At 44.1% G+C, this 19,499-nt stretch overlaps 1 protein-coding gene across 1 annotated transcript in view; it reads left to right on the plus strand.

Moving 5' to 3' along the window:
- Positions 1-19,499, plus strand: part of Acox2 (acyl-CoA oxidase 2) — a 28,223-nt gene that overhangs the window by 6,267 nt on the left and 2,457 nt on the right. Inside the window, exons 8-13 of the mRNA XM_059274262.1 lie at positions 596-758; positions 2,571-2,761; positions 4,219-4,398; positions 6,998-7,103; positions 9,291-9,508; positions 18,266-18,398. Of these exons, the coding sequence (XP_059130245.1) occupies positions 596-758; positions 2,571-2,761; positions 4,219-4,398; positions 6,998-7,103; positions 9,291-9,508; positions 18,266-18,398 (991 nt within the window). The remainder of the gene's footprint in view (positions 1-595; positions 759-2,570; positions 2,762-4,218; positions 4,399-6,997; positions 7,104-9,290; positions 9,509-18,265; positions 18,399-19,499) is intronic.

Genomic DNA, 19,499 nt, shown 5'->3' on the forward strand with positions numbered 1-19,499 from the left:
CTGGCTGGCAGCACGCCTCTATCTGGGCAGCAGAGGCATCCCAAGGGTTATGGGATATGTTGTGTGCATGTTGTGTGAAGAGGAGATTACAGGTCCCATCAGCTTCGAGGGACTTCACACACACACACACACACACACACTCTCCCAATCCCATTACTCAGGTCTCTACATGCTGGAGGCAGTCCCAGGTACTGAAGACACAGCAATAGATGTGGAAGACAGTTCCTTTCTTATGTGTCTTTGGGCCCAAGTTCATGACCTAAGAGTTGTTAAGCTCAACACATTTCTTATCACACAGCAAGCACATGGTCATAGGCAGTGAAAGGTCATGAACTCTAGTCATCAGTGGGGTAGGGCATACCCCTTCACCTGGTCTTTGGGTCCAGGAGGTTTGGAGTTCAGATTTTCAGATAAGATGTATATGCTGTGGATATTTTTACAGGAAAGTGTGTGCATGTTGGTGATAGGTAAGGTTTAAACCATAGTACCTCATGTTGGCCTTTCAACGGTCCATTGTTATGACTTTGACAGTGTTAGGAACATGGGAAGATGGTTTGGAGTGAAATTCTAAATCTTTTGCTTCTTTTCCTCTCAGTGACCCAGAGGCAAAAATCCTGGACTACCAGACACAGCAGCAGAAACTCCTTCCTCAGCTTGCCATGAGTTATGCCTTTCATTTCCTGGCCACTAGCATCTTAGAATTCTTCCACAGCTCCTATAGTGCCATTCTGAACAGAGACTTCAGCCTCCTGCCTGAGGTATTCTGTTTGCTGAAAGCTACTGATGGAGGGTAGCTAATGCTGTTCCAGTTGTTGAGAAGTGGTTACAGCCTGGCTCCCATAGGCCCTCAGTCTCCCAGTGTCCCAGGGCATGTACCATACTACATAGGTCCACAGACAATTGGCCCCTAGAGAGATCCAAGAATGTTAACAGTAATGTGAGTGTAGAGCCACAATCCCCAGTGTATGATAGAAACCAAAACAACCCCAAACAAAGTCATTTGAACTCTTTTGATGGCACAGTTTGACCTGAACTAACCTGATTTATTCTGCTGGCCACAAAATAACAGAACCATCAATATGTTCAACCATGAGTATAACACACCTCAGAGGCTCTGCGTTGCCTTTCAAAAAACCAAAGTCATATCAGGCCCAGAGAGAGCACCACAGTCCAAGCTATGCATTGATCCAATACCTCAGAGTCTAGGATGAGGCTGTGACTCACACATCTTCAGTCTGTGTAGGCACTGTGCTTTTAAAGCGTTGCTTCATTAACCCTTTCCATAGTAGCTACCATTTATGTTCTTATTTTGCAAGTAAGGAAACTGAAATAGAAAGGGAAAAGGAGGCCTTTCTCCCATGGATGTGAAGGTCTGAAAGATGGATAGGGGCTTTCAAGAGCTAAAACATTAACCACCTGCTGCCTGGCAGCTTCTGCCAGCCCGTGCAGTTGCTCTAGCAAGCGTCTATAAACTCGGTGGCTTGTACACAACAGAATTAATTTCTCACTCTTCTGGTGATGTCTGTCGTGGTGCCACTGTTTGGGAAGGGCCTTCCTGCTGTGTGGTAACACGGTGGAAGATATCATATGAACAGAGAAAGAGTGAGAGGGTACTAAGAAAGGGGACTCAGGTTTATAACAAAGCAACTTCCACAACACCAAACTCAGTCCCACAACAGCATTAACTCATCCATGACATAGGAACTCTCATGGCCCAGTCACCTCTTAAAACAGTTAAGATGGCAACTATAGGGCCAGCAACATGGCTCAGTGGATAAAGGCACTTGCTGCCAAGCCTGGTGACCTGATTTCAATCCCTTAAACCCACATGCTAGAAAGAGAAAATTGACTACTGCTAGTTGTCCTCTGGCCTCCACACATGCACTGCCATCATATTACACACACACACACACACACACACACACACACACACACACACACACACAGAGACAGAGAGACAGACAGAGACAGAAAGAGACGGAGAGGGAGATGGAGAGAGGGGGGGAGGGAGGGAAGAAGGGAGAGAGAGAGAGAATGAAAGCATTCAAAGGCAGCAATTGTGCAATTGAATTTCAACACAAGTTTTGGTGAAGACATTGCAGCCATTAACACTCCTCATGGAGGTTTCACCTTATGACCTTATCCTTGTCAAAGGTCCACCTCCTAACACCATTGCTCTGGGATTCAGATTTCAACATATAAGTTTGGGTAGACAGTTGGACCATGGCACCCTCCTACAACCTGGGAAATGGGCTGATAGTAGACACATGTCTTCTTTGGCCACCTTTCCAAACTTCTGTAGGATGGTGGACCCAATCCAGGAAGGCCCTTCTTCTGAAGATCCTGGAGACACTGGCTAGGACAGATTTTCCTTCATTCTTACAACCCCACAGCCACACTACCTAACTGTGTAACTTTGTATGAGCCATACCCTCTAAGCATTCACTTTGTCTGATACCCTGGGAAGCAGTGAGCTAGGCACAGTGCCCACCTCCTAGCTGTGCCAGCATGCAGCAGGTACTAAAGACTGGATGGCACCACAGGACTCTCACACTGCTCTGTCCTTGCAGCTCCATGCACTGAGCACTGGTATGAAGGCCATGATTTCAGACTTCTGTACCCAGGGGGCAGAGATATGCCGCAGGGCCTGCGGTGGTCACGGCTACTCAAAGCTGAGTGGTCTGCCGACACTGGTCACCCAAGTGACAGCCTCTTGCACCTTTGAGGGTGAGAACACGGTGCTCTACTTGCAAGTGGCCAGGTAAAGTCCAGTGTTGTCCAGACCTCTGCCCTACACTGGGGGTCCCCTGAGCTTCTGCTTAGCAGAGGCTTCTGTCTGATGCCATGGAAGAAGTAAGCTTTGGAAAAGTACCATTTGAGGGCTGTCCAAATCCCAGTGTGTCCCTAATCTGCCCACTTCCTCCAGATTTCTTGCTATTCCCAGCCAGGCTATCCTTCTGTCTCACCCAGACAACAGCATCAGGCTCCTCCCTGGGGTCTTGCTTCTCTCCTGTTCTCACTTCTCCATAGGCAACCAGGGGGCTCTTTTCAAAGCCTAGAGAAAATCACATCTTTTTCTTGTTTAAAATGGTTCCCTCTACTTGCAGGAAAATGCCACAGTATACACTGTGCTCTTTCAGTCCTTACGACCCAGACACTGCCTGACCCAACCTGCTCTCAGGTCCTCCTGCCTCCACTGGCCATATTCTTCTTTCCAAAGTGCCCTTGACCCCCTGCCACCCAAAACTACATTTCCTTTGGGAGTTATCACAATCCATAATTACTTGCAACTTTTTGTTTAGCTTTTTAGCTCTGTTTCCTAGCTAAACCAGGATTTCCTGCCTTGCTCACCAAGGTATTCCCTGCTCAGAAAAGAGCAAACACAAAAATACCCTGAGAGGCAATTAGGCCTCACCAGCTTCCTCCAAACAGTCTGCTTCTTTCCAGCTACCCCTGATGGTTGATTCTCTCATACTCATTTATTCTCTGGTGACTAAACAGAGCAGATACTTCAGTATCCACGGAAAAAGGAGTTCACTGGCAAATATGACATACAGTATTTACTGGGTTTTTCTTTTTCAAGTTATAAAAATAGCATGCATTAGGTAGCCTGTACCTGCACTTGACAAGCAATTCACAAGTGTCTCATTCAGCTCTACACACCCTCCCTGTTAGACAAGAAGCATCATTCCTATCATCCGGAAGAAACTGACCATCTTCAGTGGTCTCAAAAGAGCTAATGGGAGTCCAGGGCTGTCTCACACAGAAGCAGCCTGGAGTCACTCTCATTCTTCCTAATGCCAGTACTCTTTCACGTATCTGACTCGTTAGAAGGCCACAGACACTGTACTTACATCCTACGTCCCCCAGTCAGGAGTCCTGATGGTGAAGCTTCTGTTGGCACAAACCTCAGAAGGGCTTGTGCTTAGGATCTAAGGGAGTCTAGCCCAGCTTTGCATCCCCTGTCACCTGGTAAAGAAACTAGTACTTTGGGTACATCTCACTGAGGATCCTACAGAAGATGGGGCGGGGGGGGGGGAGCAAGGGAGTTAGAGTGAAGAGTGGCTGTCAGGAAGAAGCTGGGAAGAGGCCTGGAGCCCTTGGCTCTCCTCACTGGAGTACAGCGTTAAAGTGTATGCCCCTGGGGGTGAGGGAGCTGGGCTAGGTTTCCCACAGAGTCTCACACTGCCTCATCTGCCTCTACCTTCCCCTCACCAGGTTTCTGATGAAGAGCTACCTGCAGGCTCAGGTGTCCCCAGGCTCCACACCACAGAAGTCTCTCCCTCAGTCTGTCATGTACCTTGCCACACCAGGGCCAGCCAGGTGCGCAGCCCAGACAGCAGCTGACTTCCTCTGCCCAGATCTCTACACCACAGCCTGGGCACATGTGTCTGCCAGGTAAGCCTGTGCTGAGGCATCAGCATCCCAGTCAGGGTGGGCTCCTTCCCACACAAGGACCTTCAGGACCAGCTGGATGGACACTAGTGGACAGTGCTTTACAAACTCCTGCCATTCCCAGCCTCTCCAGACCTCTTAGCTCCCATGACTATGGGTGAAGAAGGGACACCTTACCCCTCAGGCATCCACCACCATCATTTTTTTATCCTGGTCACAGTGGTAGAAATTTATCTCCTCTCTGACTAGTGAGAGGAATTTTTTAAACCTTTGGGTTACTACAGTGATTTCTAATATAACGAGTGTACTCACACATAAATCACCATAAATGAACTGATATACAAATCAATGCCAACAAGTAAAGTAGTGTTTTAAGTCTGAACTATCCCACAATCCGAAAGTAATTTTCGGAGTTGATATCTGCAGCACCCATGTAAAACAGGCAGGCATAGTTATAAGAACTAGTAACCCCAGTGTTGTGTGGAGCAGAAACAGGATGACCACTGGAATTTGCTGGCTGCCAGCCTAGCTCCAAGTACACTGAGAGACCCTATCTCAGGGGAATAAGGCAGAGATTTATACAGGAGGACCTCAGACACCTGCCTGGACTTTATGCAAGTACATGTACCCTTTGATACACACACACACACAAACACACACACACACACACACACACACCAAAAAAAAAAAAATCAAAAAACCACGTACATATATACCACATGTATATAACACACATTAAGTAAATAAACAATAAAAGTAATTTTCAAAAGTGTAGTTATATCTCAGAAAAGAATTGGTTTATAGTCAGGGTCTAGTAGAGTCCAAGGAACATGATCAAAACCAAGGACTCAGAGCTAGAAAGATGGTTCAACAATTAAGAAAACTTACTGTTCATGCAGAGGACTCAGGTTTGATTCCCAATACACACAAACTCCAGTTGGGGGAACCTGATACCTTCTTCTGGCTTCCATGGGCATCTGCACATACATAGTACACATAAACCCACACAAGCACAAATATATGAAAATACATGTCTTTTTTAAAAGAACATATATTATTTGTTGTTCTTTTCTTAAGTAAAGGTCTCACTATGTAGTCATGGCTGGCCTGGAACTCACTGGGTAGACTGGGCTGTCCTCTAACTCATAGAGATCCACCTGCCTCTGCCTCTTGCCTCCTCAGTGCTGGAATTAAAGGTGTGTATTACCATGCCTAGCTTAAAACATGAATTTTTATTATTTATTTTACTTTTATGTGTATGAGTGTTTATCTGCATATATATCTTTGCACTATGGGCAAGCAGTGCCCATGGATGCCAGAAATGGGCACTGGATCTCCTGGAGCTAGAGTTACAGACAGTGTGAGCTGCCATGCACTTCTGGGACTTCAAACTGGGTCCTCGGGAAGAGCAGCCAGTGCTCTTAACTGCTGAGCCATCTCTTCAACCCATAACATGAATTCTATTAAACAAACAAACAAACAAACAAAAACCCAAGAATTTGCACATACTGTCATTTAACAAATATCACCAAGTACTGACTATTTGTCAGAAATGACTGTGTTCCAGAGGCTGTGAAAAGAGACACACCCTAACCAACCAAATGCAGACACCATCACTGAAGAAATTTAACTACCTAGAAGGGAACTTTGTGAACTGTGCCCCAGACTGGAAAGCCAAAAACTGGAGGAAGTATTTCCAGCACACACTAAGAAGGCTTACTTCCAACCTGTATCCCAAGGAGGGTAGCAGCTATTTTAGGATCAAAGGCAACTTGAGACATTTGCTTCTTCATTCCACATACTTTTAAATGCCTATAATATGGGAGGTACTGTGTTTACAAGTGGGGCTCTACCAGTAAACTAGCCTGATAAATGCACAGGACACACAGAGCTAGGGGCGCGGGGAAGGTTGGGAAGGGAAAGACAGACTGCTGGGGAATTAAAAAGGCACTCTGCATCTCCTTTCTTGGAACTCAATGTACCATCTGCTTATCATTTCCCTGACGAAGCAAACTAAATGTTGCTTAATAAACAGTTTGCTTTACACCCAAATTCCAAAGGCCAGATAAACACACAGGGAATAGAAAACAGACTAAAGGTCAATATAATGCAAACGACAAAGTTGGCGGCTCAGAGGATTGGAGGTGGTTCTCAGTTTTTGTATTTAGGTACCTCAGGTAGGACTTGAAGCAGGATTGGACTTAGAAGAATAAAGTCTCCTTGCTCTTGTCATAAGAAGTAAATCAACAGAATGGCCTGAAGTTATCTGAGATCCTAAGGTTTAAAAAAGAAAAAAATCACAGGAAGCCAAAGCAGGAGGACTTAAAGTCCTAGGTCACTCTGGGCTATACAGCAATACTGTCTCAACAGAGAAAAAGAAAAATCTTAGTCCTATTTCCTATTAGCTGTGTGACCCTAAATGAGTTAATTAACCTCTCTGGGGCTGTTTTTCCCACTGTAAATTGGGAATGCCTGCCCTTAAAGAGATGCTTATGAAACATTTAGCTTTATAACATGTAAGAGGTCAGTGAGATAATTTCCATTTTTGAAAGACCCCAGCAGTCCATCAGTTCTCTTTCCTGCTCTTTTCTTTGGTTTCCAGGCTCATAAAGGATGCAGTACACCATACACAGACCCTCATGAGATCTGGGATTGACCAGCATGATGCCTGGAACCAGACTGCTACCATACACCTTCAGGCTGCTAAGGTGAGATGTCTATCAGCTGAAGTTGTGAGGGGCTGGTTCTGTTTCCCAGGCAGGCCACCAAGCTAAGAAAACTCAAGTTCATATTCTTCTCCACCCCTGCTCCACAGGGACTACCCTCATCTTACATCCAAGGCTGCAGTCCAGAGAATTTTAATTAAAGGACTTAACTCCAAAGCATCTTGCTGGCAGCCTTTAGGAAAATGTAATGAGGCTTCAGGCTGTTCAAAAAGCTCCTCCCAGACAGAAAAGCAGCTCAAGTCTTCCCTTAGCCCCACAGGCAATCCTAGGATGCCTTATCTAATTTACATTGTCTTTTGTGTTTGTGCATATTTCACCATCAGTCAGCAAATATTTGACCATCCACTCTGAGTCAGCACTGGGTACTAAAAAGTACAAAGAGCTATAGACAGGCAAGCACTAGGATGGGGTGGGAAATGGCAGCTGGGTGCACTCCCTGCCAGAGCCCAAAGGGCTTCCCAGAAGGGGTCCATGGGCTAAGATTTCAAGCAGCAGTTGGCTGTCTGAGGGTGGTGATAGCTTGGGAGAGGTTTCCCAACAAAGAGAGCACAGGTATCAAACCAGGAAAAAAAGGCTAGGAGCCTGGGAGGCCAAAGCAGGAGAACCGAACTAAAGTGAGGTAAGGAGAGCAGGAGGGAGGCGAGGCCTGAGGCCTTCTGGAGCAAGGTAAGATGGCTGGTTCTTCCTTCCCTTGCAGGTGGAGACTGTCAAATTTAGGAGGAGTAATCAGAGCTTCTAGAAGAATCATGCAGGGTGCAGGGGGGAGGAAAGGACTGGAAGCCAATCAGAAGGAAGCAGAGGCAGCCCGGTCTGTCCTGAGGTTGGCTCTTCCATGAGCATGGTGGAGACTGTAGGGAGAACTGGGGAGATGCAGAAATACATGACACAGGTTACAGGACTCAAAGTCACAGGGTGGGGAAGAGGTAAGAATGCCTCCTAAGCTGGGGCACCTGAGATGTCTCGCTTATCAACAACTGGAAGACTGAAGTGTTCATTCCCATTTTCAAAGCCCAGGCCTGAAAATGGCACTCTCAGAACAGTCCTGAAAAGTACCTGCACAGGCACTCCTAGGCCAGGCTGCCAGGCAGACTGAACACGAGAGCCACCTGGCGACCCAACATTCAACCCACAGTTGGCATGAATTCTGCAGCCCTCAGCTTCTGGGCGTCTGAATTCCATTTAGTCTACTGCCTGCTATACTGAGACCCCTACCACCCAGAGGGTTAGCCAGAACTGTACACTCTCCTTAGATCACAGGAAAGGAGACACACTTGCCCAATGTTCATTTGTCTGTCTTTCAAACCTTTGTGCTGGCTTTAAACACACCAACAACTACTCTCCAGGACTCCATCAGTTAGCATAGGGAGGCTAACAGAATCCTTTCTAAGGTGGAGGACATACAGCTCAGAGGAGTGAAAAAAAAACTGAGCCAAGATATCTTCCTTTCCCATGTGCCACGAAGGCACAGATATGTCTGTCCTCTGGAAGCTTCCAGGGAGAGACCTGCTGCTGAATATTGCCTCTCACTCCCTAGTAGAACTCACTTGTCCTCCCTCATAAAGGAATTACTCCCTGAACCCGCCTCACAATCTAATCATTTAACAAACAATAGGTGTCCTGAAGGCCTCCCACTGAGGCAGGCTTTCATCCTTTAGTTGTTGGGGTGAGGAGAGAGGGAAAGAGTCCAAATGGCAGAGGTTTGGTGGCAGTGGTCATTTTGCTGATTCCCACTCTATATTAAGTGGTTAAGAACCACAGAGTCAGCCCTTCTTCCATGGCCTAGTGAACAGCACTGCTTACATCCAGGACCTTATGCTTCTGCTAGTATACATTTTACACATATATTCCTCAGTGCACACATGTGCACATATACTGCCTTAACATGGCAGACAGTAAGTAGCTCTTGAAGATGTCTCAAGTAAATGAGGATTCCAAAGGCCCAGTTTAACAGTCTACCAAGCCCCCAACACACACACACACACACACACACACACACACACACACACACACACACACACACACACATTCATACATCAAAAAGGTTCAGTCAGACAAAAAATAACCACCAATCCTCTGAAAGGCACACTTACTCCAACCATCTTGCCAAGCTTCCAGGATGGCCTGTGGATCTGGGAATGAGAAGGCTTGTGCATCTTTGTGTCTTTGTAGGCTCACTGCTACTACATCACTGTGAGGAGTTTTAAGGAAGCTGTGGAGAAACTAGACAATGAACCAGCAATTCAGCAGGTGCTCCAACGCCTCTGTGACCTCTATGCCTTACATGGTATACTGGCTAACTCAGGTGACTTTCTTCATGATGGTTTCCTGTCTGGGGCCCAAGTGGACATGACTAGAACAGCCTTTCTTGACCTGCTCCCCTTGATCCGGTAAGTGACTAGGACTTGAAACCATGTTAGACTGTGGTGCACAGATTGCTTCTCACTCCAAGACCTTGCAGACTTAAGGTCTAGACAGGCTAACACCTAGCACAATTATACCAACAGAAAGCATTAGGGCTTAATGAAAAAAATTAGAGGAATTAGGAGAAAATTAAAAATTAAAGAATAAATTAGCCACCTCAGTTGAACTCTTCAATATCAGCAAGGAGAAGTGTCTAAGGAATGTGAATAAAATCAAGACTCCTTATATATGGGCATGTTAATAATAACAATTTTAATCATAACCAGCGTTTAATGGGTATTTGTATGCTCGAAGCTTTTATATGCATCATCTCATTTAATCCATACAGCCTTTGAATTAGATTTAATCTTCCTGTTCTCTTGAGAAAGGTTAGGTTTATGAGAGTGAACTTTTGTACCTTTGCATGATTAGCAGAGGAGGAGCTAGGAACATTCAGAGCTTCTGACCACTGAGCATCACTCTTCTCCCGTGTAGTACGGTGCCTGGGGAGCTCATTATTATGTATATGTTATGCATAGCCAGGTCTTTGTTGACTATGCTTTAAGCAAATTCTTACCAAGCTTAATAAATGTATTTTATTACTCCCTTATATCCCTTCAAGATGCTTTTTTTAGACTCAGTAATTTATGTACTGATTTGTACAGCAATAATACAGATACTTTTTAAATGTACTGATCCTGTACAATTTAGAGACATGAATACTAGTGGCATTTATCCTGGTATTTTATACATACAGTAAATATTGCTTTAGGAACACATCAAGGGGCTGGAGAGATGGCTCAGAGGTTAAGAACACTGGCTGCTCTTCCAGAGGACCTGAGTTCAATTCCCAGCAACCACATGGTGGCTCACAATCATCTATAATGAAATCTGGTATCCTCTTTAGCCTGCAGACATACATGCAGGCAGAACCCTGTATACCTAATAAATAAATAAATAAGTAAGTAAGTAAGTAAGTAAGTAAGTAAATAAATAAATAAATAAATAAATAAATAAATAAATAAATAAAACACATCAAAACCAAAGTCTGTCCTGACCAGATAACTAGAAGAAACAGGTATTAAAACACTATGAATTGACAGGCGGTGTGGCGCTCGCCTTTAATCCTAACACTTGGGAGGCAGAGCCAGGGAATCTCTGTGAGTTCAAGGCCAGCCTGGTCTACAGAACGAGATCCAGGATAGGCACCAAAGCTACACAGAGAAAACCTGTCTTGAAAAACCAAAACAACCACTATGAATTATTTACTAGTGTCAGTATATATATAAAAACAAAACAAAAAAATGGGTTAGTTTGAGAACACAACAGTTTTGAAACTTTGCTGGGCAAAACATATGATGTTTATTATGTGCGGAGGGAAGTGACTTTTCCCCTGAGACCTCCAACAGTTCTCATTATTAGTAAAAAGACTTTAAATATGTATAGGTTTTTATAAGAGGTTAAATAATTTCAACCAAATGCCTTTTGTTTCTAAAATGCAGTATTAACAAGCCCCTGTGGCTAGATGTCAGCATCTGACCGATAGCTAGTGGCTAGTAAATGTTTGTTCACTTAAACTATCAAATATGGGGCCAAAGAGATGGCTCATGGGTCAAAATGCTCCCCACTAAGCCTGACAATTTGAGTTTGATCCCAAAGAGTGGAAAGCTAGTTCCAGCTTCCATAAAGGCATTTTCTAACCTCCAAACACATACCATGGCATCTCCACCAGAATAAATAAGTAATAATCTAAACAAAAATGGTCAAAAGTATACCTAGTACAATTATACCAGGTATTAAACTTACCTTAATGCAGTGAGATTCAATATGGGACTGCTAAGGGTGTAATTTGTACTACCAAGTTCAAATGCAAGTTGGCCTGTCTTTCTGAAATGATTAACATTTTAAAAACACATGAAAAAAATCACCTGGGCCTGGCTGGAGAACCATAACACTTCATAAGCATGGTCCACGCATGCCTCTGTGTGTGTGTGTGTGTGTGTGTGTGTGTGTGTGTGTGTGTGTGTGTAATCTGCATTCTGCTTTTCTAAGTGCTTGCCTTGCCAGAGACATAAACTGCCAACTCACACCTAGAAACCACAAATTGATTTACTTACATTGGGTCCTAAGTTTCCTTTCTTACTGCAAGGTAATTATGTGCGAAACAGACCCCATGCTCTTATCAGTTCAGAATCACAGCTGTGTGCCTGGATTAGCCACTGTCACCCTCAGATTTCGGGGATGACAAATCAAGGGCAGGACAATTCTGAGAGACACCAAAACTAGCTCTCAGTGTGAGGCCAATGAACTGATCCGGCTCAGTCTTAGTACCTTAAGTGACGATTAAAAACCTCCACTGAGGGACTTCTGAGTAAAAATGGCAGGCTGAACATACACATTCATTTCCAAAGCCCTACTAAAACATCAGTATGAACATCAAATACATATTTGTTTTGAGACAGAGTTTCATGTAGCCCTGGCTTTGAACTTGCTGTACAGCCAAGGGATAGCCTTGAACCTGTGATTGTCCTGACCTCGTTTTCCCAGTGCTGGGATTACCAGCATTACCCAACACATCCAGTTTTTATGCAGTGCTGCAGTTTGAACCCAGGGCTTTGTGCATGCTGGGCAAGCATTCTACCAACTGAGGGGCTACACACCCTTATCCCTTAAAACATTAAAAAATTTAAAGGTATCAACCCACAAAGAGGAGGACAGAAGAAGCATGAAAGTTAGAGGACATGTGGACAGTGACTGGCAGACAGGTTCAGCAGAGACACAGTGCTGTGTCTGATAGTGGGGTAAAGGTGAGATGACAGAACACACTGGACTCCCAGTTTCCTCCTTCCTCTTGAACCTGCTCTGCTAAAAGGATAAACAGCAAGGCAGTGGACTAGAAAGCATTGAGCACAGCTGAGGACGAGACTGTCTTACAAAAATCACTTCACAGGCCCTTCCCAGCACATTTCCCATTGGTTCCTAGAAGGCTAGCAGCCTGTACTTAAGAAGATGGCAAGATAGTCCTTCAAGCAGCCAAGGAGGAGCTAAAGATGCAAGCCACTTTTAGCATTTACAATCCATCCAGCTCACTCCACAGAGACCCCATTAAAAAGTAATCCCAGGCTTCTACTAGTTTGGCTAGTTAACACTCCACTATCAGCTAAGATCAGACACTCAGGATCACCATGCACCAGAGGAAAGCCCTTAATCTAAAAGATGGAGACTCAAATAAGCAAGAATAAGACAACTTGAAGGATACAAATAAACCTGCAGGGAAAGTAAAACTTAAAAACAGAAAATAAACATTTGTTAAAATCACCAATATCTTCAAAGAGATAAGAAGGTCAAGATACTGCAGCTATGAAATAAGAACAAAAATACCAGACGGGCGGTAGTGGTGCACACCTTTGATCCCAGCACTCGAGAGGCAGAGCCAGGCAGATCTCTCTCTGTGAGTCTGACGCCAGCCTGGGCTACAGAGCACGTTCCAGGACAGCCAGGGCTACACAGACAAACCTTGTCTTTCTTGAAAGATCAAAAATACAAAAATGCCATCAATATTCAGAGAGCAGAAAAAGGGTTCTGAAATTTTAAAATGATAATATAAATGAAACATCAGTGAATGGATTGGAGATGGAGTTCTGACAACCTCAGAGAAAGAGACAAAAAAATAAAATGACTTTTAAAAAGGGGGCCAATCAATACATTTTTTTAACATATTTTAAAGAAAACTCATATTCACAGTCCATCATGTGAAAGACAGGTCAAAAAAAAAAAAAAGACAAAACCAAAAGGTGGCAAATCATCGATAAAATAATTTACGAAACTTTATCTCAAGTAAAAGATACAGAGTTTCAGGCTGAAAAGGTCCACCGTGCCTATAAGCAGGAGACAGGCCCTCACACAAACAAGCATTGCCGTCTCAAATGTTCTTGTTTTAATTTTTGTGTGCTCCTGGAGATCAAAACCATGGCCTTGAACATGCTAGGCAAGTACTCTACCTGTGAGCTATAGCTCCAGACCTTCAAGCATTTAAATAGGCCGAAGAAGGAGGGTGGCTAGGAAGGTGACTTCCCAGGAAAGGCCTGAGAGTTCAGGGAAGGGCCTTAGGGCAATCAAGAGAAATCATGCGGCTGCCAGGAAAAAAGGGCCAGACAAGCTGAGCACAATGTAGAAAGACAAGGAGATGGGAAACTAGAATGCTTGACTTATCTACCCAGAAGCCAGAAATAAGGCCAACAGAGGTTGGAAGCATGGCTATGGTAGAGAAGACAAAGGTGTGGGTGCACAGTGAGACAGGAGGAATGGGGTATACGACTGCAAAGACTTTAATGATCTGGGCTTTTACTATGTGTGGGAATGGTAAAGTTTTTGCCAGGTGGTGATGGCGCATGACTTTAATCTCAGCACTTGGGAGGCAGAGGCAGGTGGATTTCTGTGAGTCCCAGGCCAGCCTGGTTTACAAAGTAAGTTCCAGGACAGCTAGGGATACAGAGAGAAATCCTGTTTCTTGGGTGGGGGGTGGGGGGAGAATAGGAAGGTTTTGAGCATAGCACAGTTATTATAACCTGAAACAACCTAACCTTGTGTGTATATTCATACCTAGCGGGTATTTTTGTGGGTTTTTTATTTCAGGTTTGTTTGTTGTTGTTTTGTGTATGTGCACATGTGGAGACCAGAGGACAGCCTCAGGTGTTCTTTCTCAAGCACCAGTGGCTTTTTTTTTTTGGAAGCAACATCTCTCACTGGCCTAGAACTCACAAGCAAGCTAGATAGACCAGCCAGTGAGCCCAGGAGCGATCTGTCTATCCCCACCTGCCCAGTCTAGGATTACAAATGCCCCCAGTGATAAGTAGTGGCTCATGCCTTTAATCCTAGCACTCAGAGGCAGGTGGATCTCTGTGATTTCTAGGCCAGCCTTGTCTACAGAGTGAGGTCCAGGACAGCCAGGGTTACACACAGAGAAATGCCGTCTCAGAAACAAAACAAAACAAAAATAATGCCCAACATGACACTCAGCACCCCCCCACACCTCCCCCTACACACATAAGTATTGGGAATGAAACTTAGGTCCTCAAACAGTTTATCAACCGAGCCACCACCCAGCCCCTTATATATATTTTTGAATAATATAAAGCAGGGCCTGGGAGTACAGCTCTGAGGTAGAGTACTTGCTAAGTGTATGTAATGCCACTGATTTAATTCATGGCCCCAAAATTAATCATCATAAATAATTAATAAATAGCAGCAAGGAAATGGGTCTGAAAGCTAATGCAATAATCCAGGTGAGAGATGATCATGGACTGGACCAGAGTGGAGCACTGACTGATGTGGTGGGAAGTAGGCAAAATTTGGACATGCTTTGAAAATAGAACAATGTTGGCTGACCACTAGATATGGCACAAGATAGAAAGAGGAAGTTGGGCCATTTGTCATAAAAGAGAAAGCTATAGAAGGGCTAGGCATAGATAAGACAGAGAAGATCAGGAGTTTGTTTTTGGCATTCAGTGCATTTAAAAAGCCTGTTAGAAATCTAGTACAGAAGCCAGTAAGCAGGTGACACAGCAGAGATAAATTTGGAAGTCAGTGGCATGTGGCTGATATTTAAAGCCATGAGAGAGATGGTATCATCAAGGAGTAAGTGGATGAGAAGGACCCTCCAAAGACAGCAAGGAGACCTACACAAGAGTCGTTTCCACGAAGTGCTGGAGGTAAAAGTGAAATGAATACAGTCCTCTCCAAAAAGAGCAGAACTGGAGACAAGCAAACAAAATACTCCCAAATTCAGTCAAAAGAGGAGCCAAGATCTAGGGTGGAGAGGGAAAGGAGGAGAGCCAAATGTTTGTTTTCATTTTATTTTTTTAATTTTACAAGTATGCCTCCATATATATAAGTGCAACACACCTGTGCAATGCCTGAGGAGTTACAGACAGTTGTGAGCCACCATCTGACTGCTGTCAGCTAAACCAAGGTCCTTTACAAGAGCAGCAAGTGTTACTAAACACTGAGCCATCTCTCCAGCACCCCTACCAAGCTTGTCTTAAGAGAGATGATAGCAAGTTTCTACACAGATGGAATGACCTCAAGGGGTTTCTGACACCGTACAGGATGGAAAAGTATCCTTCTCCTGTAGGTAAGGGCTGAAAGCATCTAGTGCACCAAGGAATGGGCAGACTAGGAGAGATCAGAGCTGACTGGTGTAAAGGAGGGCTGTGTATAATGCTCAGAGGTGGGAACCTATGGGAAGCTCATCTGACTTCCACTTGACCAGTGAAATAGGATGCAAAGTCACTCTGGTAAGGAAGAGGAGGTAGGAGCTGTAGACTTGAAGATGGAAGACTGTGAAAAAAAATCACTAGGAGAGGGGGTCAGTGAACCAAAGCAATGGAATATGACCGTTAGGCTGTGGCTCAGCTACCTGAACTCTTAGGACAGCAGTGTAGGCTGGTTTTTCCAGCCACATATAGTCACATAGGCGGTGGCAAACAGTGAAAACAAGGAGTGGCCTGGGCTATACCAGCATGACAAAAAAAGAAAAACTGCTGAATATATTTTTAGGGGGAGAATACAATGGACCATGGAATTTCAGATGACTACAGAGAGACCTGAGCCCACCAGAGTCATAGGGGATATTAAACAATAAGTGCTCATTAAGCTCATTAGCTCTTGTCAAAACAGGAGGCTCAGTAGTTACTGTCAAAACAAGATTAAAGGCCAGCAAGATGGATGGCTTGATGGGCAAAGGTACTTGAAGCCAAGACTGACAATGTGAGTTCAATCCCTAGGCTGATGATGTAAGCTTGATCTCAGAGACCCACAAGTGGAAAGACTGACTCTTGCATCTTGTCCTTTGACCTCCATGTGTACTGCATAGTTCTAAACCAGCCAGAACTACACAGTGAGACCCTGCCTCAAAAACAATCAAACAAGAACAAAACAACCAAGGCCAAATTGATCTACATGGGAAGTTCAGATCAACTAGACCTTAAGCAAGACTTTATCTCAAAACAAAACAAAAATTTAAAACACACAAATATAATTAGGTTTATTATCCTATCCACCTCAAATGTTTTGATGCCACATAGTCATCATAATGTCAACATTAATTTTCAAAATTACAACTACATTTGAAGGCAGGAAAGCTAAGGGGAGGAAGCATGAGGTTGAGGAGATAGGGGTAAAGAGAAACTTGCTCAATCCAGACAAGTGTGTAGAACATGCCTGTAATCCCAGCAATCAGGAGTCTGGGGGTGGAGAATTGAGGGGAGTATTATATACCAGACTGGGTTGCATAGAATTCCAGGTAAGCCTGGACTGCATGATTTGTCTCCTTTTACTCCCCAAAAAGGAAACCCTTGCTTTTATAACAGTCAGTCAATACCATCTAAAACTGAAGAATCAAGAAGTTGCTAGCATTACAAAAAAATTAGGAGATATTTGCTCAAATATCAGCTAAAAGACCAACAATGTTTCCAAGGAGAAGAAACCTGGAATAGAGAGGCTGGGTGCACTAGTTGCTTTCTGTTGTTGTAATAAAACACTGACTAAAACCAACTTGGGGAGGAAACGGTTTATTTGGTTCTCAGGTTATAGTCAATCATTGAAAGAAGCCAAGGCAGGAACTCACGGCAGCATCTGGAGGCAGAAACTGAAGAAGAGACCATGAAGGAGTACTGGCTTACTCTCCGTGGACTGCTCAGTTGCCTTTTTTATACAACCTAAGACCACCTATCTGTGGGAGCCCGTTTTCGGGTTCCTCGTGGCTTTACCCAGCAGGTCCGCATAGAGGATGATTAGGGCCACGGGCCTGAGTGCAGGTGTCTGAGATGGTCTGCACTTGGCTGTGCTGGGGGAGGAGGTCTTTTGCTCCACCCCTTGGCGTCTCTATTAAAACCCTGGGACAGAGACAGTCGGGGCCCCGTTGGAATAGGTTCCAGGCCCTCTCGAGGCTATCCTTTATTTTCTATGTTTATCTCCACAATATATAATCCTTCTATCTAATATTTCCTGCTGCTCACACTCAAGAAAACTCTGGGGAGCTGTGGGGTTGGTTGGTAAATGCCCCACACCTACCCAGAGATGGCACCACCCACAGTGGGCTGGGCACCCCCATATCAATCATTAATCAAGAAAATGTTCCAACGACATGTTTACCAGCCAATCTGATGGAGGCAATTCCTCAGCTGGGGCTCCCTCTTCCCAAGTGACTCTAGTTTGTGTAAAGTTGATTTAAAAAAAAAAAAAAACCTAACCAGCGCACTGCTAGATAGGCTGCTTTTTTTTCCATTTATTTTTTTCCAATGTTGGGAATTGGATACTGGACTTTATGCCCAGTAGGTAAGCCCTATTTTTTTTTTTAAATAACAAGCCTTAAAGAACTCTATGATTCTTTATCCTGTGCATATATAACTGACAAAAGTAAAACCCACGGGGCTGGAGATATGGCTCAGCAGTTAAGAGCTGAGCTGGCTGCTCTTCAAAGGACCCGGATTCAATTCCCAGCACCCACATGGCAGCTCACAGTTGTCTTTGACTCCTGTTCCAGAGGATTCAGCACCCTCACACAGACATACATGGGAGCAAAATACCAATGTACATAAAATACAAATAAAGTTTTTAAAAAAAAGTTAAAAAAAAAATAAAACCCAAAGATGAATTGTTCAAACAGCAGATAATGATGCAACTTCTAATTATTTCCTGTGGATCAATAAGGTGAAATGCTCACAATTTGTCTCCTCTCTCAGGAAAGATGCAATCTTGTTAACTGATGCTTTTGACTTCACGGATCATTGTTTAAATTCTGCACTCGGCTGTTATGATGGACATGTCTACGAACGTCTGTTTGAGTGGGCTCAGAAGTCACCAGGCAATACTCAGGTAGTTGAGTGAAACCCATTATAAATTATGTAAAACAGCAGAGAACAAGCAGTAAATACATCTCCATGTTTCCCATTTTAATCAATTCCGCTTAGGTTGAAAATCACTTGACATAGAGCATCTGTTTAAAATACTTTTAGGGAGTACATAAAAGAAATCAGGGGTGCGACTTGGCAGGAACTGAAATCAGCAAAATGCACAGCTCAGAATGTGCAAAGGGCATTAAGAGAAAGGCTCATTTCTAAATCATGGCTTGACATACCCAAAGGCACACACATAGAGCAGCAAGCTGGCTTTTACATTAACAAAACTAAGATAAATCATATCAGTGGTAAACTTATTTTCAGCCTTTTAGCTCCATTTTATGTAGATAAAAGAGGATCAGAGGTAACAGGAAATTTGAGGTGCTGCCATATGTGGGCAGGAAAAGTACATACATTATAAGGGGGATGATGATAAGACTGTTCTGGATGGAATTCCAGTTATCCCAGCCTAACTGGACAAAGTTAAGAACATCAACCAGTAGTACTGTACTTCGAATTTAGGGAGCCCATCCTGAAGAGCAGATTTGACACAGATGATCCCAACAAAGGACCTATCTATCTATAGGCACACACAGTGTTGGGTATATTAGATTTTTTTTTTTTCTTTTTTCAGTTTTTTGAGACAGGGTTTCTCTGTGTAGCTTTGCGCCTTTCCTGGAACTCGCTTTGGAGACCAGGCTGGCCTCGAACTCACAGAGATCCGCCTGCCTCTGCCTCCCGAGTGCTGGGATTAAAGGCGTGCGCCACCACCGCCCGGCTGGTATATTAGATTTTAGAAACAAATGTCTTTCAGATGGTAAAACTTTCTCTTTAGTCCAGCTTCAGAAAGGTGTCTTAACAAAGTAGTGACCAACACTCGCACTTAGCCAGACTTGCTCTTGACAGTCCGTATTCTGTCACACGTCAGAGCTTAGCTTAACACTGTCATCTAAAGTCATAACCTCAGAACGGCTGCCAGACAGGCCAGTCCATTTCAGTCAAGTGCCATCCACAAGATAACATCGTTTTACCTCAAGGAAATATAAACAATTTACCTACACATTCACTGCTCCTATGG

This window comes from Peromyscus eremicus, chromosome 9 (assembly GCF_949786415.1).
Source record: "Peromyscus eremicus chromosome 9, PerEre_H2_v1, whole genome shotgun sequence".
Classification (NCBI taxonomy): Eukaryota; Metazoa; Chordata; class Mammalia; order Rodentia; family Cricetidae; genus Peromyscus; species Peromyscus eremicus.